Here is a 27,372-nt window from a genome sequence, read left to right on the forward strand (position 1 = left end):
CGGGCAAGAATGGAGAAAACAAGCAGAAATAAACTAAGAACTCTTTTATTTTGTCTCTTTTTTTTTTTCTACACGAGTCTTTTTGAAAGTTAATCATGCGAGGTGCAGCGTCAGTGTCGGTAAATACATGCAAGGTTTTACTCTTGAGAGTTCACACACGAGGAGCTTCATTCAGAATTTACAAGGGGGAGGGGCTCGGGGGATGAGTACAGTTCAGTTCTGGTTTCGGGTGGGTGGGTGGGGGGGGCGCGGTGACATCATCAGTTGACATCTTCAGTGCAGTCGAAAGAAGGACAAAAAAAAAATAAGGACGTCTGCAAAAGAGCTCGGTGGGAGAGGGGGGTGGGGGGGGGCGTGGCCAGGAAGTGACATCACGGCAGACGGGAGGGACTTTGGTGCGGGATTTTCTTACTTGGAGAAACATCCAATTTTCTCTTTGACATTCGATTGTGGAAGATTGTTAACTCGAAGGTGACACAAGTCAGGACATCAAGACGTGCCAGACGCTAGATGCTGGTATGTACAGTGCATACGTTGTTGTCGGCTACCAGGACGGGACATTGCAAGAATCACGGCGGTGACGCAGCCACGCAAAAAAAAAAAAAAAAGGAACACGTTAACGAGTCCGGCGGGAGAAAAAAAAAAAAGGACGAACCGTTGAAGACGGGGGAAGATCTGATACACAACCTTGTTCCTTATTTACAAACAAGTCAGCGGCCATGTTGGGGAGTCAGCTAACACACAACAGTTTTTTTTTTTTTTAGTTTGGAAACAATTCGAAGGATGTTCAGCATATTAGGAATAAACCCCACAAAAACTAACGAAACAACACAAAACACACATGGATCATCTTTGGTGAAGATTCCAGAGTATGCAGCCTGAGCACGCACACACACACATACTGGTTATCATTTGGAATGGGGACCAAGGTGTTGATCGTAACTTGTGGGGACCACCCTTTCTACAGGTTGTCATACTTGCCAACCCTCCCGAAATTCAGCGCCTCTCCTGAAAACCTCCCGGAAGAAATTTTCTCCCAGAAATCTCCCCAAATTCACGCCCCCTCCAGCTCCATGCGGACATGAGTGGGGACAGCCTGTTTTAACGTCCGCTTTCTTGTTATATAAACAGCTTGCCTGCCCAATCCCGTTACAACATCTACAGATTTTTAATAAAAAACTGCACACACAAGGAGACGAAGCAGAAGATCGAGGAAATTACAGCCATGGCGACGCCGTCTGTAATAGAGTGATTCTATGTTGTCTGTCGCCATCTCCTGGTGAATGTTGGCTACAGCGTTATGGGGTTTCTTTTTGATTGGCCAACGATTTACGTGGTGTTGTGCACCTGACGGCAAGTGACTCTTGCCAGTACGCAAATGGCAGAACTAAGGTTACTCGAATAGTGAAAGGTAATTTTTTTTTTTTAATAACCAGCAAGCACACTACAGTTAGTAGAACAACTGTGTTTTTATTACTGTGTATTTGATAGGTGCCGTCTGAAATTCAACTTTTTCTTGTATTTATATATATAGTAAAATAAATATATATAGCAAGAATTCATTGAAAGTCAAGTATTTCATACATATTCATATATATATATATATATGAAATATATATGAAATACTCGAGTTGGTGAATTATACTCGTCCCCTTTTAACTACGACCCCCGCCCAAACCACACCTACTCCCCACCCCCGACCACTCCCCCCACCTCCCGAAATCGGAGGTCTCAAGGTTGGCAAGTATGCAGGTTGTTGAGGCATACATTTTTTTTTAAGTAAAATGGCCAATGCCCCGTTAGCCTATACACATCTTTAAATCTCTGGATTGATGAAGTAATGTGCTGATCAGTCTTACTGGGGACCCTGGGGAAAAAGCGTTAATATGGTTCATGGGGACCAAATTTAAATAATTTTGCATAATTCACACAAGTCGAACCTGTTTTTTTTTGTCCCCATACCGTCAGAGGTCCTCTAAAGGTGACTGTGTAAACAGAGTGATGTCCCCATTAAGTAAGAATTGCCAGAACACACACACACAACCACACACATACTGGTTATCATTTAGAATGGGGACCAAGTTGTTGATCGTAACTTGTGGGAACCACCCTTTCTACAGGTTGTGGAGGCCTAAAAAAATTAGGTGAAATGGCCACTACCCAGTTAGCTCATACACGTCTTTAAATCTCTGGATTGATGAAGTAATGTGCTGATCAGTCTTACTGGGGACCCTGGGGGGAAAAAAGAGCTAATATGGTTCATGGGGACCAAATTTCAATAATTTTGCATAATTCACACACATTTGTACGTGACTACTGAGGACCATTTAAAAAAAACAAAAAACTTCAAATTAGATGTTGAACATATATGGGCCAAAAGCTTAAAAATCACTTAGGCATCTCCAGAATGGATCTGACTATCATTTAAAAAGGTTTCCCTTGTGGGGACCTGTTTTTTTTTGTCCCCATACCGTCAGAGGTCCCCTAAAGGTGACTGTGTAAACAGAGCGATGTCCCCATTAAGTAAGCATTGCCAGAACACACACACACACACAGAAGTAGACATGGACTTGACAACGGCCATCTACGACAATGATTCTCAAACCGTGGTATGCCAAAGAATCACTTCCTCAAATATTCAAACACAGTGTTACTGTTCAAACTGTGTGTAATGCTGGAGTGGCCAGAAATACTTGTTCAAATAAAACCTCCGCCTTGTTTTCAACGAATACTTAGGCCTACTACGCTACTGTGTTTCAATGTAGGTCGTTATGGTGGAACTTGGAGAGACGAGTAGTTTGAGAACCACGGATCTAGGACTATTGCACGGACTCGACACAATTACTTTTCTGTTTTTTCTTTTGCTTTTGGCGATGAAAGTCAACCAATCACATTGAATGTGTATTTTATCACACCATTCAATACTTTCCAGTATTCTGGGACTTGATTTTTTTATTTTTTTCCACCCGATAGTTTGAACCTAGTGGACTTACGAGGAACAACAACGTCTGTCAATGTTCTACGGATCAGTAAAGGCTTCATTCTGCTACAGCGTAGTCCTGGGACCAAAAACCCACGGCAGGTTCTGTTCTTTAAAATAAATAAAAAAAAAAATAAAATAACTAGGTGTGGTGAAATTACCCTTTGCTTTTGACCCATCCCCTTGTTACACCCACTGGGAGGTGAGGGGAGCAGTGAGCAGCAGCGGTGGCTGCGCCCGGGTATCATTTTAGTGATTTAACCCGCAATTCCAACCCTTGATGCTGATTGCCAAGTTGGAAGGTAATGGGTCCCATTTTTATAGTCTTTGGTATGACTTGGCCAGGGTTTGAACTCACGACCTACCGATCTCAGGGTGGAGGCTCTAACCATAGGGCCACTGAGCAGGTTAACTAAACTTAACTAAACTAAAAATTGTAGCGCGTTCCAGTTAGAGTGTTAAACTCCTTGCGTTGACATTTGAACTTTGCTAGCAAACTTGTGCTTGACATAAATGAGGCGTTCTTCAAGGCACCCCTTTAAGTCCTCCCCTTTTATTGGCCGTTACACATATTTTTCATCATGTGATCATGTAAGCAAGGTGTTGCTACAGCTTGTTTACTACTTATGTGCTCAACTAATTTCGTTAAACTAGTGGTGTCCCTCAAGGTTCCATCTTAGGTCCTCTCTTTTTCATCATTCCAATTGGTCCAGTTTAAAAAACTTTTTCAGCAGATTCTTAAAAACAATAAAATGCTGTCATAGAGGTGATCTTTGACTGGATTTATTTTTTTGCTGAAGGTCCTTAAAAACAGCAGAGACAAAATAAATCAAATGTCTACTGTAAAGGACGCTGATTTTCTGGAATAAACGCATTTAGACTAATAGTGAAGGGAGAAGTTAGTTTGCTGGAAATGTGGCCGCCAAAAATATTTAGTTGAACATCCCTGCTGTAGATGTGACAATACAAGCGCTCATTTTTTTTGTATTTTGGTAGATTTTAAAATGTCTTAGGTACTAAAAAATAACTTTGTTTGATGCAAGGTTAAATTCATGTGGAGGCGGAGTTGTTGTTTTTTTACATTCAGTGTAACGCTGTAGCATAATGGAACTGGACTGATCCAAATATCAATACTATTGATACCAAGGATGGTATCAGTATCAAATTGATACTATCATGATGTGATCTTGTACAAGTATTCCTTACCTTAGGTTTTTTCCCCTACATTTTCGGTGAAAAGACCAACACAAAGCAGCTCACAATTAACAGATTGAAGGACAATGATACATAAAAACAACCTAATGTGTGGCATGCAAAAGTCAAATTCATAAAAACTTTAGCAAAAGTACCGTAAATTCCGCACAATAAGCCGCTGCTTTTTTTCCTACACTTTAAACCCTGCGGCTTATAAGACCTAGTGGCTGATTCATGGGTTTTTATTGCGGACAGCTATAATAAAAGTAGTAATAATAATAAACAATACGTGGCTATGGCGCCACCTTTTAGTCAAATTTACTCACTGCAGGTGTTGCAGTGTCCTTCCAGTTAGTGCTTTAAAAAAACAGTGATCCCCAACCTTTTTTTGCACCACGGACCGGTTTAATGTAGGCATTATTTTTAGGGACCGGCTTTCCACTTGTGCCAAATGAATACAGCAAAAATAAGTGCATGAAAAATAAAACTCACTATAATGCTGAATTAGTGGGAGCCCTGGACTTGTTTCTTTGCAATGAGATGCAGATGGGAATCAGCCTTTTGGCTACAATCTCTCACATTTTATTAATGTGCATTGTATCATGTCACAAAGTTATCCAAAATTTAACAAATGGAAAATTCCTATGAGGAGTTTTATTGTACATCTATAAACAAGCTTAGGACAGGCGAAAGTTGGAGAAAATGCAGTCGTTTATAAATTATCAAAGTTTCTCTGCGGCCCGGTAGCAAATGTGTCACAGACCGGTATTGGTCCCGGGACCGGTGGTTGGGGACCACTACTTTAAACAACCGAAAGTAGAGTGCTGTTCCGTTTTCTAATCGTCCATAGCTTTTCTACTCGTATGGATTGTTCATTCATCACTCTAAAAAACTTTTGTAAGTTTTACAATATAACTAAAACAATTTGTACTAACTAAAACGTCCCATGTGTAATGTCTGTAGGAGTGTTTAAATGCATATTTGTACACGCTATCGTAATGTAATCAAGCTAGCGTCAATAGCTAATATAATTATAAGTGTCCGTGTTAGTATTATTAACTTACAATAGTATTATTTTTGTTCCGGTTTCAGTTTCACAAATTCCTCAGTAAATTCACCATAACGTCATTATGGAATTATTAGGTCTGTTAAGCTGTTTGGAGAGCTAGTTTTCACAGCTAGTTGGTCCATGGCGCTGACTTCTGTTTTGTTTGATCAGCCGTTTTACTGCCGTGTTACAAACACCGTTTGGAGACAAATAGGTTATGTAAATAAACATTTGCAAAATCTTTCTGTATAAATAACAAATTTTGCCACGTATGATGTACGGTAACATACTTTTTTCTTCCCTAATTTAGTGTGTGGCTTATAGTCCGGAATACATGGTAAGTTGACACATTTATCGAAAGTAAACATAAATCCAGAACTTTAACATAATTAAAAAAAAAAAAATTTTCATGTGTCAGAAAAAAGCAGTTAAAGTCTAAACATAAATCCCATAGAGAATTTGTGTCCCCTCTGAATTAGCGGGCTTTTTTTCCTGGTGATTTGTGCAGCCAAAAATGCTGAATTTGCGGCAGCTTTCTTGAGTAAGTTGCGTAAAAGTTTATTTTTCTCTCGTAACATTAAATCAACTCGTGGTTTTATGAATGTGTTCATTGTAACTCTCAAAAAGCAGAGGGTTTCAACAAAAAAATAGAAAACAAAACATGTATTGATGTTTTACTCGTTTTATACCGCACCAATTAGACACCGGAGATCGGCAGTGAGCGCATAAACTCAGAGCTCATTGTTGAATTACTGAACTGTTTTTATGATTAGAACTCAAAATATCAATAACTAATTATTTTTTGAATTGACCAACATTTTTCTTGGTAACTGAGAGAGGGAAGGAGATTATCATCACACTTCAACAACTCCATCCAATTTGCCCTCCTCTGTTTGAGCAGCACTGCAAGTTATAATCTGTTCCTGATTGTTTGAAAGTAGAAATATTTGACGATTTAGTCTAATCACAGTAATATGGATCTGTTTTGTGATGAAGAAAATCTGTTTGAATATAACATTTGATAATTATCACCAGAGGTGGGTAGTAACGCGCTACATTTACTCCGTTACATTTACTTGAGTAACTTTTGGGATAAATTGTACTTCTAAGAGTAGTTTTTATGCAACATACTTTTACTTTTACTTGAGTATATTTATAGAGAAGAAACGCTACTTTTACTCCGCTCCATTTATCTACAATCAGCTCGCTACTCGCTACTTTTTTTTTTTATCGATCTGTTAATGCACGTTTTGTTTGTTTTGATTTTGTCAGACACGCATTCAAAGTAGGAACTACGCATGCTTGCGTTTCACCAATCACATGCAGTCACTGGTGACGTTGGACCAATCAAACAGAGCCAGGTGGTCACGTGACCGTCACACGTAGAACCCAACATGTTGAAAAACTTATTGGGGTGTTACCATTTAGTGGTCAATTGTACGGAATATGTACTATACTGTGCAATCTACTACTAAAAGTTTCAATCAATCAACCAAGCAATCAAAAGTGTAAAGGAAAAAACACACTTTTTATTTCAACCGTACTTCCCGTCAAAAGCCTGAAGACTGATCGCACAGTTCCTGTCTTCACAATAAAATTGCCGCTCCATCACGCCTGCGCTAACAAAATAAGAGTCTCCGAAAGCCAGCGCAAACAAGCTAGCAAGCTACGGAGTTTGCCGCCAATGTATTTCTTGTAAAGTGTATAAAAACGAATATGGAAGCTGGACAAATAAGATGCCAAAAACCAACGACTTTCATGTGGTATTAGACAGGAAGGAGGAACTTTTTTTCTCCACCATTTGAAAACCGGGACATTATCAGCACTACTGTCTGATTACAATCAATGCAAGTCATCAGAATCAGGTAATACACCAACTTATATTCTTGTCCTCATTAAAGATAGGAATCTATATGTTAAACATGCATGTATATTCATTAAAACACCTTTAATATGTGAACAAAAACCGCAAAATAAATAAATATAAATTATATACTGTATATATAAAAGGTATATATATATATATATATATATGTATATATATATATATAATATGTATATATGATGTAGATCACCTCGACTTGGTCATTTATTAAGTAATTGATAAACGTTGAAAAACGTATTGGGGTGTTACCATTTAGTGGTCAATTGTAGGGAATATGTACTGTACTGTGCAATCTACTAATACAAGTTTCAATCAATCAATCAATCAATGAATGCCTACTGAGCCTATGGTGCTGTTAAGTTATTGTGGCTCAATTTGCCTTCATTTTTTATTTTAATGTATTATTTAATATATAATATTGTTTTAGTTGCTTAAGAGATATTCCTGGCTCTGAATTTGCTCATTGCTATTTTTATGTTTTTGTGCATTATTTGTTGCTGGAATCATTAAACGAACAGGTTACTCATCAGTTACTCAGTACTTGAGTAGTTTTTTCGCAGCATACTTTTTACTTTTACTCAAGTAAATATTTGGGTGACTACTCCTTACTTTTACTTGAGTAATACATCTCTAAAGTAACAGTACTCTTACTTGAGTACAATTTCTGGCTACTCTACCCACCTCTGATTATCACAAATTTCACTACGAATTGCTTCGAGGGGCGTAATGTTTTTACGCACCAAACTTTAACACAAAATGTGAAATGATTTATTTTAGTGTCCTTCACTGTTTTGTGTTGGTCTTTCACACACAATCCCAATTCAATATTTCCATGTTGATTCTTGCATGAATTATTTTTCAAGTATATCACATTTGTTGTCCCCTTGTTTATTTTTTTTTTTACATATCTGTATTTTAATTAATCAAATTAATTAATCTGCTAACAATCATGATCATTAATAAAAGGTAAACACATACAGTTACTGAAGTAAAAGATATCATCTAATGATGGGTGATGAGCGTGTGGCACACTCACTGGCTGTATTGACACTGCACTGATACTGTTAATGTTACAGAATGGTCATCTGCCCTCTAGTGGATCAAAAAAGTCACTACGTTTGACCCGCAAGTACAATTATTACTTCGCAAATATAATTGTTTCATGAATACCTGCGCAGAAAGGAATATGAAACGGACAATTCTGGTCAAAGAGCCAAATGTTTAACAGATGCTATAAGATCAAAATGATCCTAAACTGCGTAAATTGTCCTTTTTTTTAAAACTTTCGTTTAGTTTGATGATGGCGATGGAAACCGACGACATTTAGCACGAAGAAGCTTCCTGATAAACAGTCACATGACACAGCAGCTGTATCGGTCACATGTTTTTTTTTTTTTTTTTTTTCTTAAAGTGACACACACACCCGATGAACACCATCGCTCCTTGTGTTTCACAAGGCGTCGATATCACCGGTATCGTCAATTGACTCGATATCAAAATCCGCCTGCATCTGTTTTTTTTTTTTGTTTGTTTTGTTTTTTTTACGAACATGCTTACGCGACGTCAGCGTTCGACATCAGAATGGACGCGTGTGGTAAATATGATCAACACGCCGTATCGGGCAACGTTTGCATAGTGAGTACTTTTTAAATACAAGTATGTACTTTCATACATACGAAAATATTCAACCGATCTTTTTTTTTTTGTTGTTTTTCCGCCGTAGTGTTACACACATTCTATAAAACCAAAACAAAGTGAGCATCTTTTCTCCCTCAGGAACGACAAACGAGCACGAATCTAGAAAGTGGACTGAAAGCTGCCTTTTGAGGAAGATGCTGGCGTTCGTTCTCTTCCCTCAAACACACACGCACACAAACACACCTACAGAAGAAAAGGGATTCATTTGGCCTCATTCCTCGCGGTTTACCCGACACGTGAAACGTGACAAAATTTGGGTTTGCACTCTCCACTTTAGCCGGCAGATGGCAGTAGAGCAGGGGTGTCAAACTCATTTTAGATGGGGGGGCCACGTGGAGAAAAATGTACTCCCAAGTTGGCCGTACAGGTGAAAATCACGGCACGATAACTTAAAAATTGTCAGGTTCGTCCCTGACAGTTTGGTTGTGTTTAGTTTTTTCCTCTGCATTTGTCTTTGTTTCCTCTATGTGTGTAGTATTTCCTGTTTTGTCTGTTTCGTGTGTTTCTCCCTGAGCTCTGTTTCCCCTCAGCTGTGGCTGATCGGCACCGGGCCACACCTGGTGTCAATCAGCCCACTCCTATTTTAACCTGCCTTCCCATCCAGTCTGTGCTGGATTATTGTCGTTGTATTGTCGGATCGTGTCGTGTCGCTCCTGTCGTGTCATTGCAGCGTAGCGGTAAGCTATATTTCGGTAGCAGTTTGTAGCTTACTGTCTTTTGTTCCCTGCTTTCAGTTCGTCTTTGTACTACACGTTACGACTTCTATGCTAAGCTCCTTTGTTTTTGCTAGCTTCCATGCCAAGCTCCTTTTGTTTTTCAGCTCTCATGCTAGCTCTTTTAGTTTATTATCCGCCTCGCGCGCGCTTTTTGTTGTACCCCTTTTGTTTGTTCTTGCTTAGTGTTTTAGTGTTAAATCAAGTCATGTTTTCTCATTCAATGCCTGCCTCCTTCTCTGCATCTTGGGGTTCATCACAAAATAACGCTGACAAAAATAAAGACAACTTCAGATTGTTATCTTTGTTTGAAAATCATGATGTTTTTTTTTTACACTTACATGTTGGGGTTAATAGTATTCTATCTTTATTTGTCCTTATTTATATTATCTGAATAAATTATGTTTATCGGTCAACTCATTGGTGTTCATTTTCAATCTATCAAGATAAAAAAAATTGGTAACACTTTAGTATGGGGAACATATCCACCATTAATTAGTTGCTTATTAACTTAATTAGTCATTATTAAGTACTGATTTCTGCCTTATTTAGTATGGGGAACATATTCATCATTAATTTGTTGCTTATTAACTTAGTCATTATTAAGTACTTATTACTGCCTTATTTAGTATGGGGAACATATCCACCATTAATTAGTTGCTTATTAACTTAATTAGTCATTATTAAGTACTGATTTCTGCCTTTTTTAGTGTGGGGAACATATTCACCATTACTAACCCCAACCCTAACCCTAACCCTAACCAAATAACAAAATTAAGTCTTTGTTGTTTAAAATATGTTCTCCATACTAAAGTGTTACCAAAAAATAATATCAAAATCAAATTACAGGATGTTACTTATGTAGTTTGATCATTTTCCTGGACTGATGTACTAACGTGGTTTATTTTCTTTACATACGTCTACAATGATACAAACAATTGCTATTGCGACATCTAGTGGACACATTTAGAACAGCCGTTTCTTTCATTGAAAAATTTCAAGTTAATTTTTAGACTTAGCAAACTCATCCCGGATAAAACGTGCCAGATCTGGCCCCTCGGGCCGTGAGTTTGACACCCCTGCAATAGAGCGTCAAACGCCCTAAAACGCGTTCTGTTGCAATTCCAACTTTTGACTATGTAGAGTGGCACTTTCCATCATTTCCAGCAGATCCACCAGGAGTGGGGCCGTATGAATCCCTCACTGCGCCTCACACATGCCAACACGGACAGGGAAAAAAAAATAAAAGCTTAAAGACCCTCCCCCTTTTTAAAGGTACATCCACACACGACCACAACAACTCAGAAGTCTACACGAAAATTCTCTTTTGTTCCCAAAAGTTAAGAAAAAAATAAAGTCCTACCTTTGCCGTTTTTAAGAAACGTTACTAAGATCGCTAGTTCCTACTACTAACTTGTTCCCCCCCTCCCCCGGCACTACGTTTTAGAACGGAGTCGTCATGATGAGGGACACGGTAAGGTTCTCTCTGCAGGCGGGGGTTTCGGAGGACAAACATGCACAAACGCACAAAGTCTTCTACACACTCCAGTTGCACCCAGCGTGTCGGTAAAAAAAAAAAAAAACACAACGTGAAAACACGACGGCGAGGTTCATTTCCGGATGTTTTAAGAAAAAAGGATGCACATTGATTGAAGGTGCGTGCAAACGCGGACAAGTCCCCGGCGGGTTTTTCTTTCAAACCTGGGTCGGGGGAGGCGGGGCTTAGAGGAGTTGAGGGAGAGGGTGGTAGGAGGGGTGGGGGGGTCACAATCCCTTGGTAAAAACGGGCCCCTCAGGAGCCGAGCGTGAACTGGTCTTGCTCGATGGGCTTTTTCACCCAGGCGCCCAGGCCGGCCTTGTGGAAGGCCTTGATGAGCGCCACCTTGGCGGAGTGGTACTCGGCGGCCGCCTGCTTGCCGTCGTGGTAGGAGGCGGGCTTGGGGGCCTTGATCCGCAACACGGAGGACAGCTGGTCAGAGAGGAGACAGGTCAGGGACACGCAGCAACACGGACCACACCAGGCATGGCTACCGTTCACATTTGAACCGATACGGTACCGACTTCCAGTACTTGGGAATCGATACCAGCACTCAATTATCAGTACTTTTGTGTATTCTTATAAATATTCATTGTTTTTGATAATAAAATCAAACGTCGAAAAAAATGATAACTGCAAGGCTAAGACAGCAGTCTTGTGGGTTAGTTCGGTCATTGCTTGCTGTTGCGCCCTACAAAGCGTTAATACTGCAAGTACTTATTACACACCAGCTGTTTGAATACAATGTGCTTCTCAGCTGTAGTCTTCATTAACACATTCGGAGGCGCCGGAATGACCAGTTTAAATCGCTAATGCTAATCAGTAGCATGTTAATAGCTGGGGCAAAAAAGTATTTAGTCAGCCACCGATTGTGCATGTTCTCCCACTTAAAATGATGACAGAGGTCTGTAATATTCATCACAGGTACACTTCAACTGTGAGAGACAGAATGTGAAAAAATAATCCAGGAATTCACATTGTAGGAATTCTAAAGAATTTATTTGTAAATTATGGTGGAAAATAAGTATTTGGTCAACCATTCAAAGCTCTCACTGATGGAAGGAGGTTTTGGCTCAAAATCTCACGATACATGGCCCCATTCATTCTTTCCTTAACACGGATCAGTCGTCCTGTCGCCTTAGCAGAAAAACAACCCCAAAGCATGATGTTTCCACCCCCATGCTTCACAGTAGGTATGGTGTTCTTGGGATGCAACTCGGTATTCTTCTTCCTCCAAACACGACGAGTTGAGTTTATACCAAAAAGGATACATGGATGATACAGTAGAGGATTGGGGGAATGTCATGTGGTCAGATTAACCAAAATAGAACTTTTTGGTATAAACTCAACTCGTCGTGTTTGGAGGAAGAAGAATACTGAGTTGCATCCCAAGAACACCACACCTACTGTAAAGCATGGGGGTGGAAACATCATGCTTAGGGGCTGTTTTTCCGCTAAGGGGACGAGACGATTGATCCGTGTTAAGGAAAGAATGAATGGGGCCATGTATCGTGAGATTTTGAGCCAAAACCTCCTTCCATCAGTGAGAGCTTTGAATGGTTGACCAAATACTTATTTTCCACCATAATTTACAAATAAATTCTTTAAAATTCCAACAATGTGAATTCCTGAGTTTTTTTTTTTCACATTCTGTCCCTCACAGTTGAAGTGTACCTATGATGAAAATTACAGACCTCTGTCATCATTTTAAGTGTGAGAACTTGCACAATCGGTGGCTGACTAAATACTTTTTTGCCCCACTGTATATATTAGCATTAGGATAGCGCATTTTTGGAAAAGTGGAGCCTCACTTAACATACTGTGGAAGTCGCTCCCTAGCAGCTCTGCTGTAGACGCGGCACAAGAGGCGAGCGTGCAGGTTTAATAAAGTTTTAATGTTTGTCACAATTTTTCCCCAAAATGTCTTTCAGCACGTTGTGACGTTGCCGTCACTCTCAATCCTCTCTCTCTCCCTCTGCTCCAAGCTGCGTACTGTTAAAGACAACTGATTAATGGCTTAACACGTACCACCTGTAAGATCTAATCTCCTGCCAGCTGTGTCTCGCCGTCAGCACATGCCCGCCCCTGCCCGCCCCTGCCCGCCGGTGCTCGTCTTCAGTGCCATGGACAGCGGCGGTGACTTTTCCTCCTACAAGCAGCGCTGACTACACTTTCCCTCCGCACATGCGTTGAAGCATTTTTTGGAGTCAATTGCTTTCGATTTGAAAATTGTAACGTTACGTTTAGCAGGGGTCACCAACGCGGTGCCCGCGGGCACCAAGTAGCCCGTAAGGACCAGATGAGTCGCCCGCTGGCCTGTTCTAAAAATAGCTCAAATAACAGCACTTACCAGTGAGCTGACTCAATTTTTTTTATTTTTTTTATTTACTAGCAAGCTGGTCTCGCTTTGCTCGACATTTTTAATTCTAAGAGAGACAAAACTCAAATAGAATTTGAAAATACAAGAAAATATTTGAAAGACTTGGTCTTCACTTGTTGAAATAAATTTGTTTATTTTTTTACTTTGCTTCTTATAACTTTTAGACAGACAATTTTAGAGAAAAAATACAACCTTAAAAATTATTTTAGGATTTTTAAAGACATTTACCTTTTTATCTTTTAAATTCCTTCCTTTTCTTTCCTGACAATTTAAATCAATGTTCAAATAAATTCATGTTTTTAATGGTAAAGAATAATAAATACATTTTAATTCAATCCTTCATTTTAGCTTCTGTTTTTTCGTTGAAGATTATTTGTGATATATTTCTTCAAACTTATTATGATTAAAATTCAAAAAAAATATTCTGGCACATCTAGAAAATCTGTAGAATCAAATTTAAGTCTTATTTCAAAGTCTTTTGAATTTCTTTAAAAATTTTTGTTCTGGAAAATCTAGAAGAAATAATGATTTGTCTTTGTTAGAAATATAGCTTTGTCCAATTTGTTATATATTCTAACAAAGTGCAGATTGGATTTTAACCTATTTAAAACATGTCATCAAAAATATATTTTTATTGTGAGAAATCATTAAGATGATCAGTGTTTCCACAAAGATAAATAACATTAATTATTAAAAATAACATAGAGTTAAAGTTAAATTGAGCAAATTGGCTATTTTTGGCAATTTAAGTGTGTATCAAACTGGTAGCCCTTCGCATTAATCAGTACCCAAGAAGTAGCTCTTGGTTTCAAAAAGGTTGGTGACCCCTGACGTATAGGTACCGTATTTTACGGACTAAAAGCCGATACATTTTTCCCACGCTTTGAACCCTGCAGCTTATAGAACGGTGCGGCTAATTTATGATTTTTTTTCTTCGCTAACGGCCATAATATTTTGTATCCAACAAAACGTTTTGAAATAACACCGACATGGATACTGAAAAGGTGTGTTATTGTTTGTGCTGCGGCACCATCTATTTGACGAGTTTGCGGTTTTAAAATGTTCTGTTTTGTGCCTTGAACCGGAAGTATATTCGCCCATAGCGTTTCTGCTCGAAAGGATTTTTCATTCATCACCCCGAGCAATGTTTGTAAGTTTTACAATAAAACTAAAACAATTCATACTTACTAAACCGTCCAATGTGTGATGTCAGTAGGGAGTGTTTCTCAACGAAACAGTTTTTAGTACATAATCTCTGTACTTCGACAACGTTGGTTAGTTTCTGCATGCATTTGTTGTCGTCTTTCTCTAATAGGGGGTTGCCAAGCGGAAGGGCGTACCTTGGAGTGTAGGCGCACCCAGCGGCTGTAGAGGGCGTGCTTGCAGAGGCGCGAGGCTCGGCCTATGTCGTCCTTGCCGGTGGTGGCGTTGATCACCTCCAGGCCCTGATCCCCCACCGTCCAGTTGACACTGAAGTTGGGGGCTTTCCCAGGCTGTCTGGCCTCTGCATTGCTTATCCCTGCAAAAAAAACAAAACATTGAGGAGATCAAAGAAAGAACTTGCACAGTCACCAACTTTCCTGAAATGCAAGTGTCAGAATAATTGTATCTCAAAACTTTGTGTTACATTGAGTTCAGCTCAAAAAAAGCTGTCTTTGAGCCTACCAAGCAAAAGGCTTGTGAAACTCCACCGTGTAGGATGGGGAGCGACATGTAAGCGTCGGTTTCTGTCATGTATTGTAATCCGCACATTTTTTTGTCTTTACTCGAGATCTACAAAGCGGAGAGAAAGCAGGACCTGCCCAAGCTCCGGGGTCTTCTTCTGTGAACTGTTTAACGACCTTTTCTTTGCACTATTTTGTAATCGAAGGCGACGGCTGTTTACGACCCCCGCCCCTTTAGAAACAGCTGTTGCCATGTAATCAGGGAACAGCTGCTACTATGAACATACCAATCCATTATTTATGAGTTCAAATGTATTAAAAGTTTCAGACATTGTGTTTTTAAAAACAATGGAAATTATGTTTCGAGCAAAAAACAACAGCCTTCCAGCTTGTATTCTCAGGCTATTTCATTGAAGAGGAGAAAACTATAATTTGCGGGGGATATCGATTTTTGAAATAGGTAAAGCGAGAACAAATATAAAATAAGAATGTATTACAGTTTTAGGAGTTAAATGGTGGAACAAGCTCAGTGATGAGCTGAAGACATGCACTTCTTTGAAAGGTGAAATAATTGAAAATTATAAAATATAGTAACAATTACTTTCATCCCGTTGATTTTTGATTATTTTTTTTTAACGATGTTCCAGGCAATCTAATCTTCTGTGAAGGTACAGGATAGGCAAATATAAACTTTGGCTTCAGCCTATTTCTTTTTTGGTCATTCTTTTTCTTTTCTTTCGTGTGTAAATGTGTATTATTGTATACATATAACATGTACCGTAACAAAATGGTATCAAACAAAATGGTTGATTGATTTGATTGATTATATGACCGAAATAAACTTATTTCATTCAAAAATGCATGCATTCATTCATTCATTCATTCAAAAAGTCCAAATAAAAGAGGAGGCGTACAATCTTTTGTCAGAGCGTGGTGGAGACCGTAGAAGAGTACAGGCCAGACGTTTCTCCTCAATTGAGCCAAATCTTATTTTGTCTCTGTTTAATTCCTTGCTTCTTTGTCTGTTTAATAGATGCCCTCCCCCCCTCTTTGGGACTAAAAAGATCATAAAGTACCAATGATTGTCACACACACACTAAGTGCGGTGATTTTACCCACTGCATTTGATCCATCACCCTTGATCACTCCTTGGGAGATGAGGGGAGCAGTGAGCAGCAGTGGTGGCTGCGCCCGGGAATCACTTTTGGTGATTTAACCCCCAAATCCAACCCTTGATGCCGAGTGCCACGCAGGAAGCCACCACAATGTAAAACAAATATTTCAGTATGCACATTTATAAAAGCACAATTAGAATATTATGTGAGTGATGTGAACTGTCATCGGAGTGGAGACTACCCAGCATGCACCACCTGAACGCCACGGGCCTCCACTATTTCACCAGCCTAAATGGGAGACGTATAAAAGCCATAAATCCCCCGAGCCTCGTACTGTGTGAGTGTAATAAACTCTTCGGAGTCAATGATTTAAACAATATGAACGCCACAGGGCTGCCATGCTGCTGCCTCCCACTGCTCAGAACTCTGCAGAGCAGAAAAAAGCTTTTAATTCTGCTCCTTTTTTTTTTTATATCACCTTTACTTGCCAGGTGGACAGCATCCAGGGAGGGAGAGGTGCTCGCACCTCCTATACTGCTTGTACAGTTAATAACGGTTTATGACGGTGACAGTTTTCAGCCTGGAATAGATCTTGTCTATTTCCTGGATTAGGTGTCTTCAGAGATGTGTGCAGATAGTCCTATTTTTTTTTTTTTACTTGGAGAAATGTGTTTTTTTTTTTTTTTTAACTTGCAAACCAGTTTTTTCTTGCAGATAATATTTTTTTTCTCGCCACAATAAGATTTAATGCTAGTTGTTTGTCCTCAGTAATTAACATTTGAATGCTCTGGTCTGCCAGAGCATAAGAAGACACAGCACAAGGGATCAGTGTTGCCAACTTAGCGACTGTGATGTTATATTTGGGGAGTATTTACACTCCATTTTATCCTTTTTTATTTTTTTTTAATTTTTAAAAACCCGGTGTATATTAAGTCTAGTGACGAATTTTGGAAAGCAGATTAGCGCTCCTCCTTCACTCACAGGTGACTCTGTCCTGCGACATGAAAAAAAAAAAACTTCAACAAGAAGCAACGTTTGAAATTGATTCTTTAGTTGAAAATTAATTTGTTTAGCTTCCCCCCCTTTTTTTTTTTACAATTTTTTTTTTTAATTATTCAAATTAAACAATTGCTTCATATTGTTAACAACCAACAAATACATTGCAGTCATACTTATACATACATTGGATGTATTTGATTTTTTACTAAATATGCTAAAATGTCTAATAATGGTTTACATTCTCATTAAGGGTTATTGTGTGTAGAAGTTTGTGGACAAAAAATTATTAATTTCATTTCGGAATAAATATTTTTTGCATGACAAAATATGGAAAAATACAGTATTTTTTTTGGAATAGATAAACACTTTTCAAGTGTTTAACAAAACAGTCTACAACTTTTGGACAACAGATAAGACAGCGGACAATAAGGAAAACTTAGCTTGCGTTTCTTTTTGTAATTAGAACAAATTATTATGGGGTGGAGCGGTCGTCCAGAATTTTTTTCACAATGTTAGCAACCCCCAAATATTTTGCAGTCATAATTATGTACATGTGATTTATTTAATTTTTTAGTAAATATGCAAACATTTCTACATGTTTTTTACATTGTCATTAAGGGGTATTGTGTGTAGAATTTTGAGGAAAAAAATGAATCTGTTTCATTTCGGAATAAATATATATTGCATGATAAATTATGGAAAAATACATTATTTTTTTTAGTATATATAAACACTTTTACAATGTTTAACAAAACAGTCTATAACTTTTGGACAGCAGCAGACAATAAGGAAGACTTTGCCTGCATTTCTTAACAACCCCTAAATACATTAAAACCATACTTATGTACATTTGATTTTTCTTATTGTATTATAAATGTTTCTCTTTAATGAATATGCAAAAATGTCCCCCTTTTTTTTTTTACATCGTCATTAAGGGGTATTGTGTGTAGAATTTTGAGGAATTTTTTTTTATTACATTTTGGGATGAATATATATTCAATTCAAAATATAAGAAAAGTGAAGCGCTATTAGTGGCTATATTGATTTTTAAGATAAACAAACTCTTTTCAAGTGTAAAACAGTCTATAACTTTTTGACGACAGAGAAGACAGCAAATGATTAGGAAGACTTGCGCTTCTTTTTACAATTATAACTAATTACATAATGTTAAACCCCCCCTCGCTCAAATACATTGCAATCATACATATGTACACTGATGTACATTATTATTCTTATTTTTCTTTAAATTAATATGCAACAATTTCAAAACATGGGGTATTGTGTGTAGAATTTTGAGGACAAAAATTAATTCATTACATTTCGGAATGAAAATATATTCCATGACAAAATATGGAAAAAGTGAAGACAGGGGACAATAAGGAATACTTTGGTTGTGTTTCTTTTTTATAATATTATTAATTATAATGATGTTGAGCGGGTGCCCAAAAACCGAAGGGTTCCTGGTTTGATTCCGGCATCCACCATCCTCGTTGCGGCCAAAGGGCAGGAGACTTCACCCACCTTTCTCCCAGTGCCACCCACACTGGTATAAATGTAGCTTACCACCACCAAGCTTGAATGTATGGGTTTTCTAAATTTAAAGCGCTTTGAGACAACTGTGAAAAAGCGCTATATAAATATAATTTATTCATTATTATTAGTAGTTATAATTAATAAAAAAAAAAAAAAAAAAAAGAGTATGTGCTTTTACTGCCGTCTTGTGCCTACTTTTAGGTCTGTGTGGAAAAAAACGTGTAAAATATCAATACAGTATTTCGATTGTGTGCTTTTTGAGCTTAAGTGAAGTGAATTATATTTATATAGCGCTTTTCTCTAGTGACTCAAAGCGCTTTACATAGTGAAATCCCAATATCTAAGTTACATTTAAACCAGTGTGGGTGGCACTGGGAGCAGGTGGGTAAAGTGTCTTGCCCAAGGACACAACGGCAGTGACTAGGATGGCGGAAGTGGGTATCGAACCTGGAACCCTCAAGTTGCTGGCACGGCCACTCAACCAACCGAGCTATACCGCCCCAACCTTACGAGAAACACTTAAAAAAATTGATAAAGTCAATGAAAAAAAAAGCCTCAAAACATCAAAATATTTGCCGCAAAAACCAAATAAAGCAACAAAAAAGCCTGCAAAATCCCAGAAGTGGGATCTAATCCTGGAACCCTCAAGTTGCTGGCACGGCCACTCAACCAACCGAGCTATACCGCCCCAACTTTACGAGAAACACTTAAAAAATTGATAAAGTCAATGAAAAAAATAAGCCTCAAAACATCGAAATATTTGCCGCAAAAAACAAATAAAACAACAAAAAAGTCTGCAAAATCCCAAATGTGGGAATCGAACCTGGAACCCTCAAGTTGCTGGCACGGCCCCTCTACCAACCGAGCTATACTTCCCCAGCGTTACAAGAAACACTTAAAAGATTGATAAAGTCAATGAAAAAAATAAACCTCAAAACATCGCAACGTTTGCTGCAAAAACAAAATAAAGCAACAAAAAAGTCTGCAAAATCCCAGAAGTGAGGATCGAACCTGGAACCCTGAAGTTGCTGGCACGGCCACTCTACCAACCGAGCTATACCGCCCCAACGTCACAAGAAACACTTAAAAGATTGATAAAGTCAATGAAAAAAAAAAGCCTCAAAACATCGAAATATTTTCCGCAAAAAACAAATAAAGCAACAAAAAAGCCTGCAAAATCCCAGAAGTGGGGATCGAACCAGGAACATGACACGGCCACTCTACCAACCGAGCTATACCGCACCAATATCTTTTGAGACATTTGTGATTTGGGGCTATGTAAATAAACATTGATTGACTGATTGATTGAATGTTACGAGAAACACTTAAAAGATTGATAAAGTCAATGAAAAAAATAAGCCTCAAAACATTGCAACGTTTGCCGCAAAAACAAAATAAAGCAACAGACTCTGCAAAATCCCAGAAGTGGGGATCGAACCTGGAACCTGACACGACCACTCTACCAACCGACTTTATTAAAAGATTGATAAAGTCAATGAAAAAAATAAGTCTCAAAACATCGCAACATTTGCCGCAAAAACAAAATACAGCAACAAACTCTGCAAAATCCCAGATGTGGGGATCGAACCTGGAACCCTCAAGTTTCTGGCACGGCCACTCTACAAACCGAGCTGTACTGCCCCAACATTGCCTAAAACACTTCAAAGATTGATAGTCAATGAAAAAATAAGCCTCAAAACATTGCAAAGTTTGCCGCAGAAACAAAATAGAGTAACAAAAAAGTCTGCAAAATCCCAGAAGTGGGGATCGAACCTGGAACCCTCAAGTTGCTGGCAGGGCCACGCTACCAACCGAGCTATACCGCCCCAACGTTACGAAAAATACTTAAAAGATTGATAAAGTCAATGAAAAAAATAAACCTCAAAACATCGCAACGTTTGCCGCAAAAACAAAATAAAGCAACAAACTCTGCAAAATCCTAGAAGTGGGGATCGAACCTGGAACCTGACACGGCCACTCTACCAACCGACTTTATAAAAAGATTGATAAAGTCAATGAAAACAATAAGTCTCAAAACATCGCAACATTTGCCGTAAAAACAAAATAAAGCAACAAACTCTGCAAAATCCCAGAAGTGGGGATCGAACCTGGAACCTGACACGCCCACTCTACCAAACGAGCTATACCGCCCCAACGTTGCGAGAAACACTTCAAAGATAGATAAAGTCAATGAAAAAATAAGCCTCAAAACATCGCAACATTTGCCGCAAAAACAAAATAAAGCAACAAACTCTGCAAAATCCCAGAAGTGGGGATCGAACCTGGAACCTGACACGACCACTCTACCAACCGACTTCATTAAAAGATTGATAAAGTCAATGAAAAAAATAAGTCTCAAAACATCGCAACATTTGCCGCAAAAACAAAATAAAGCAACAAACTCTGCAAAATCCCAGAAGTGGGGATCGGACCTGGAACCCTTAAGTTGCTGGCAAGGCCACTCTACATTACGAGAAACACTTAAAAGATTGATAAAGTCAATGAAAAAAATAAGCATCAAAACAACAAATTCTGCAAAATCCCAGAAGTGGGGATCGAACCTGGAACCCGCAAGTTGCTGGCCCGGCCACTTCACCAACCGAGCCGTACCGCCTCAACGTCACGAGAAAAACTTAAAAGATTGATAAAGTCAATGAAAAAAAACAAGCCTCAAAACATCGCAACATTTGTCGCAAAAACAAAATAAAGCAACAAAAAAGTCAGCAAAATCCCAGAAGTGGGGATCAAACCTGGAACCCTCAAGTTGCTGGCCTGGCCACTCTACCAACCGAGCTATAACGCCCCAACGTTACGAGAAACACTTAAAAGATTGATAAAGTCAATGAAAAAAAAAGCCTCAAAACATCGGAACGTTTGCCGCAAAAACAAAATAAAGCAACAAAAAAGTCTGCTATATCCCAGAAGTGGGGGTCAAACCTGGAACCTGACACGCCCACTCTACCAAACGAGCTATACTGCCCCAATGTTACGAGAAACACTTAAAAGATTGATAAAGTCAATGAAAAAAAAAGCCTCAAAACATCGGAACGTTTGCCGCAAAAACAAAATAAAGCAACAAAAAAGTCTGCTATATCCCAGAAGTGGGGGTCAAACCTGGATCCTGACACGGCCACTCTACCAAACGAGCTATACTGCCCCAATGTTACGAGAAACACTTAAAAGATTGATAAAGTCAATGAAAAAAAAAAGCATGAAACATTGCAACGTTTGCCGCAAAAACAAAATAGAGTAACAAAAAGGTCTGCAAAATCCCAGAGGTGGGGATCGAACCTGGAACCCTCAAGTTGCTGGCTGGCCACTCTAGCAACCGAGCTATACTTCCCCAGAATTACAAGAAACACTTAAAATAATGATAAAGTCAATGAAAAAAATAAGCCTCAAAACATCGCAACGTTTGCCGCAAAAACTAAATAAAGCAACAAAAAAGTCTGCAAATTCCAGAAATGAGGATCGAACCTGGAACCCTCAAGTTGCCGGCATGGCCACTCTACAAACTGAGCCGTACCGCCCCAACGTTGCGAGAAACACTTAAAAGATTGATAAAGTCAATGAAAAAAACAAGCCTCAAAACAGCGCAACGTTTGCCGCAAAAACAAAATAAAGCAACAAACTGCAAAATCCCAGAAGTGGGGATTGAACCTGGAACCTGACACGGCTACTCTGCCAACAGACTTTATTAAAAGATTGATAAAGTCAATGAAAAAAATAAGTCTCAAAACATCGCAACGTTTGCCGCAAAAACAAAATAAAGTAACAAAAAACTCTGCAAATTCCCAGAACTGGGGATGGAACCTAGAGCCTGACACGGCCACTCTGCCAACAGACTTTATTAAAAGATTGATAAAGTCAATGAAAAAAATAAGCCTCAAAACATCGCAACATTTGCCGCAAAAACAAAATAAAGCAACAAACTCTGCAAAATCCTACAAGTGGGGATCGAACCTGGAACCTGACACGGCCACTCTACCAAACGAGCTATACTGCCCCAATGTTACGAGAAACACTTAAAAGATTGATAAAGTCAATGAAAAAAACAAGCCTCAAAACATCGCAACGTTTGCCGCAAAAACAAAATAAAGCAACAAACTGCAAAATCCCAGAAGTGGGGATTGAACCTGGAACCTGACACGGCCACTCTACCAAACGAGCTATACTGCCCCAATGTTACGAGAAACACTTAAAAGATTGATAAAGTCAATGAAAAAAATAAGTCTCAAAACATCGCAACGTTTGCCGCAAAAACAAAATAAAGTAACAAAAAACTCTGCAAATTCCCAGAACTGGGGATGGAACCTAGAGCCTGACACGGCCACTCTGCCAACAGACTTTATTAAAAGATTGATAAAGTCAATAAAAAAAATAAGCCTCAAAACATCGCAACATTTGCCGCAAAAACAAAATAAAGCAACAAACTCTGCAAAATCCTACAAGTGGGGATCGAACCTGGAACCTGACACGGCCACTCTACCAAACGAGCTATACCGCCCCAATGTTACGAGAAACACTTAAAAGATTGATAAAGTCAATGAAAAAAACAAGCCTCAAAACATCGCGATGTTTGCCGCAAAAACAAAATAAAGCAACAAAAAAGTCTACAAAATCCCAAAAGTGCGGATCGAACCAGGAACCTGACACGGCCACTCTACCAACAGAGCTATACTGCCCCAACGTTACGAGAAACACTTAAAAGATTGATAAAGTCAATGAAAAAAATAAGCCTCAAAACATTGCAACATTTGCAGCAAAAACAAAATAAAGCAACAAACTCTGCAAAATCCCAGAAGTGGGGATTGAACCTGGAACCTGGCCCGGCCACTCTACCAACCGAGCATTACGAGAAACACTTAAAAGATTGATCAAGTCAATCAAAAAACAAGCCTCAAAACATCGCAACATTTGCCGCAAAAACTAAATAAAGCAACAAATTCTGCAAAATCCCAGAAGTGGGGATCGAACCTGGAACCTGACACGGCCACTCTGCCAACAGACTTTATTAAAAGATTGATAAAGTCAATAAAAAAATAAGCCTCAAAACATCGCAACGTTTGCCGCAAAAACAAAATAAAGCAACAAACTCTGCAAAATCCTACAAGTGGGGATCGAACCTGGAACCTGACACGGCCACTCTACCAAACGAGCTATACTGCCCCAATGTTACGAGGAACACTTAAAAGATTGATAAAGTCAATGAAAAAAACAAGCCTCAAAACATCGCAATGTTTGCCGCAAAAACAAAATAAAGCAACAAAAAAGTCTACAAAATCCCAAAAGTGGGGATCGAACCTGGAACCTGACACGGCCACTCTACCAAACGAGCTATACCGCCCCAATGTTACGAGGAACACTTAAAAGATTGATAAAGTCAATGAAAAAAATAAGCCTCAAAACATTGCAACATTTGCCGCAAAAACAAAATAAAGCAACAAACTCTGCAAAATCCCACAAGTGGGGGTCGAACCTGGAACCGGCCACTCTACCAACCGAGCATTACGAGAAACACTTAAAAGATTGATCAAGTCAATCAAAAAACAAGCCTCAAAACATCGCAACATTTGCCGCAAAAACAAAATAAAGCAACAAACTCTGCAAAATCCCAGATGTGGGGATCGAACCTGGAACCCACAAGTTGCTGGCACGGCCACTTTACGTTATGAGAAACACTTAAAAGATTGATAAAGTCAATGAAAAAAATAAGCCTCAAACCATCGCAACATTTGACGCAAAAACAAAATAAAGCAACAAACTCTGCAAAATCCCAGATGTGGGGATCGAACCTGGAACCCACAAGTTGCTGGCACGGCCACTCTACGTTACGAGAAACACTTAAAAGATTGATAAAGTCAATGAAAAAAATAAGCCTCAAAACATCGCAACGTTTGCCGCAAAAACAAAATAAAGCAACAAACTCTGCAAAATCCCAGAAGTGGGGATCGAACCTGGAACCTGACATGCCCACTCTACCAAACGAGCTATCCCGCCCCAACGTTACGAGAAACACTTCAAAGATAGATAAAGTCAATGAAAAAATAAGCCTCAAAACATCGCAACATTTGCCGCAAAAACAAAATAAAGCAACAAATTCGGCAAAATCCCAGAAGTGGGGATCGAACCTGGAACCCACAAGTTGCTGGCACGGCCACTCTACGTTATGAGAAACACTTAAAAGATTGATAAAGTCAATATAAAAAAATAAGCCTCAAACCATCGCAACGTTTTCCGCAAAAACAAAACAAAGCAACAAAAAAAGTCTGCAAAATCCCAGATGTGGGGATCGACCTGGAACCCTCAAGTTGCTGGCACGGCCACTCTACAAATCGAGCTGTACATTGGGAGAAACATTTAAAAAAAATAAGCCTCAAAACATCGCAACATTTGTTGCAAGAACAAAATAAAGCAACAAGTTCTGCAAAATCCCAGAAGTGGGGATCGAACCTGGAACCTGACACGGCCACTCTACCAAACGAGCTATACTGCCCCAATGTTACGAGAAACACTTAAAAGATTGATAGTCAATAAAAAAAATAAGCCTCAAAACATCGCAACGTTTGCTGCAAAAACAAAATAAAGCAACAAACTGCAAAATCCCAGAAGTGGGGTTCGAACCAGGAACCTGACACGCCCACTCTACCAACCGAGCTATACTTCCCCAGCATTACAAGAAACACTTAAAATAATGATAAAGTCAATGAAAAAAATAAGCCTCAAAACAAAACATCGCAACATTTGCCGCAAAAACAAAATAAAGCAACAAAAAAGTCTGCAAATTCCAGAAGTGAGGATCGAACCTGGAACCCTCAAGTTGCCGGCATGGCCACTCTACAAACCAAGCTGTAGAGTGGCCGAAAAACACTTAAAAGATTGATAAAGTCAATGAAAAAAACAAGCCTCAAAACATCGCAACGTTTGCCGCAAAAACAAAATAAAGCAACAAACTGCAAAATCCCAGAAGTGGGGATCGAACCTGGAACTTGACACAGCCACTCTACCAACCGACTTTATTAAAAGATTGATAAAGTTAATGAAAAAAATAAGTCTCAAAACATCGCAACGTTTGCCACAAAAACAAAATAAAGCAACAAAAAACTCTGCAAAATCCCAGAACTGGGGATGGAACCTGGAACCTGACACGGCCACTCTGCCAACAGACTTTATTTAAAGATTGATAAAGTCAATGAAAAAAATAAGCCTCAAAACATCGCAACATTTGCCGCAAAAACAAAATAAAGCAACAAACTCTGCAAAATCCTACAAGTGGGGATTGAACCTGGAACCTGACACGGCCACTCTACCAAACGAGCTATACCGCCCCAATGTTATGAGAAACACTTAAAAGATTGATAAAGTCAATGAAAAAAACAAGCTTCAAAACATCGCAATGTTTGCCGCAAAAACAAAATAAAGCAACAAAAAAGTCTACAAAATCCCAAAAGTGGGGATCGAACCAGGAACCTGACACGGCCACTCTACCAACAGAGCTATACTGCCCCAACGTTACGAGAAAAACTTAAAAGATTGATAAAGTCAATGAAAAAAACAAGCCTCAAAACATCGCAACATTTGCCGCAAAAACAAAATAAAGCAACAAACTCTGCAAAATCCCAGAAGTGGGGATCGAACCTGGAACCTGGCCCGGCCACTCTACCAACCGAGCATTACGAGAAACACTTAAAAGATTGATCAAGTCAATCAAAAAACAAGCCTCAAAACATCGCAACATTTGCCGCAAAAACAAAATAAAGCAACAAACTCTGCAAAATCCCAGATGTGGGGATCGAACCTGGAACCCACAAGTTGCTGGCACGGCCACTCTACGTTACGAGAAACACTTAAAAGATTGATAAAGTCAATGAAAAAAATAAGCCTCAAAACATCGCAACGTTTGCCGCAAAAACAAAATAAAGCAACAAACTCTGCAAAATCCCAGAAGTGGGGATCGAACCTGGAACCTGACACGCCCACTCTACCAAATGAGCTATCCCGCCCCAACGTTACAAGAAACACTTCAAAGATAGATAAAGTCAATGAAAAAATAAGCCTCAAAACATCGGAACATTTGCCGCAAAAACAAAATAAAGCAACAAACTCTGCAAAATCCCAGAAGTGGGGATCGGACCTGGAACCCTCAAGTTGCTGGCACGGCCACTCTACGTTACGAGAAACACTTAAAAGATTGATAAAGTCAATGAAAAAAATAAGCATCAAAACATCGCAACATTTGCCGCAAAAACAAAACAAAGCAACAAATTCGGCAAAATCCCAGAAGTGGGGATCGAACCTGGAACACTTAAGTTGCTGGCCCGGCCACTCCACCAAAGTTGCGAGAAACACTTCAAAGATTGATAAAGTCAATGAAAAAATAAGCCTCAAAACATCGCAAGGTTTGTCGCAAAAACTAAATAAAGCAACAAAAAGTCTGCAAAATCCCAGAAGTGGGAATTGGACCTGGAACCCTCAAGTTGCTGGCACGGCCACTCTACAAATCGAGAAACATTTAAAAAAAAATAAGCCTCAAAACATCGCAACATTTGTTGCAAGAACAAAATAAAGCAACAAACTGCAAAATCCCAGAAGTGGGGATCGAACCTGGAACCTGACACGGCCACTC

The 27,372-nt window shown here is 39.0% G+C and overlaps 1 protein-coding gene across 2 annotated transcripts in view; it reads right to left on the reverse strand.

Moving 5' to 3' along the window:
• Positions 1-3,116: 3,116 nt before the first annotated feature.
• Positions 3,117-27,372, reverse strand: part of adarb1b (adenosine deaminase RNA specific B1b) — a 346,819-nt gene continuing 322,563 nt past the window's right edge. For both annotated transcript variants that reach the window (XM_061918461.1, XM_061918460.1), the window contains 2 exons: positions 14,776-14,954; positions 3,117-11,487 (listed from right to left, as the gene is read on the reverse strand). In XM_061918461.1, the coding sequence (XP_061774445.1) occupies positions 11,311-11,487; positions 14,776-14,954 (356 nt within the window). In that variant the 3' untranslated portion in view covers positions 3,117-11,310. The remainder of the gene's footprint in view (positions 11,488-14,775; positions 14,955-27,372) is intronic.

This window comes from Nerophis ophidion, linkage group LG13, assembly GCF_033978795.1.
Source record: "Nerophis ophidion isolate RoL-2023_Sa linkage group LG13, RoL_Noph_v1.0, whole genome shotgun sequence".
Lineage (NCBI taxonomy): Eukaryota > Metazoa > Chordata > Actinopteri > Syngnathiformes > Syngnathidae > Nerophis > Nerophis ophidion.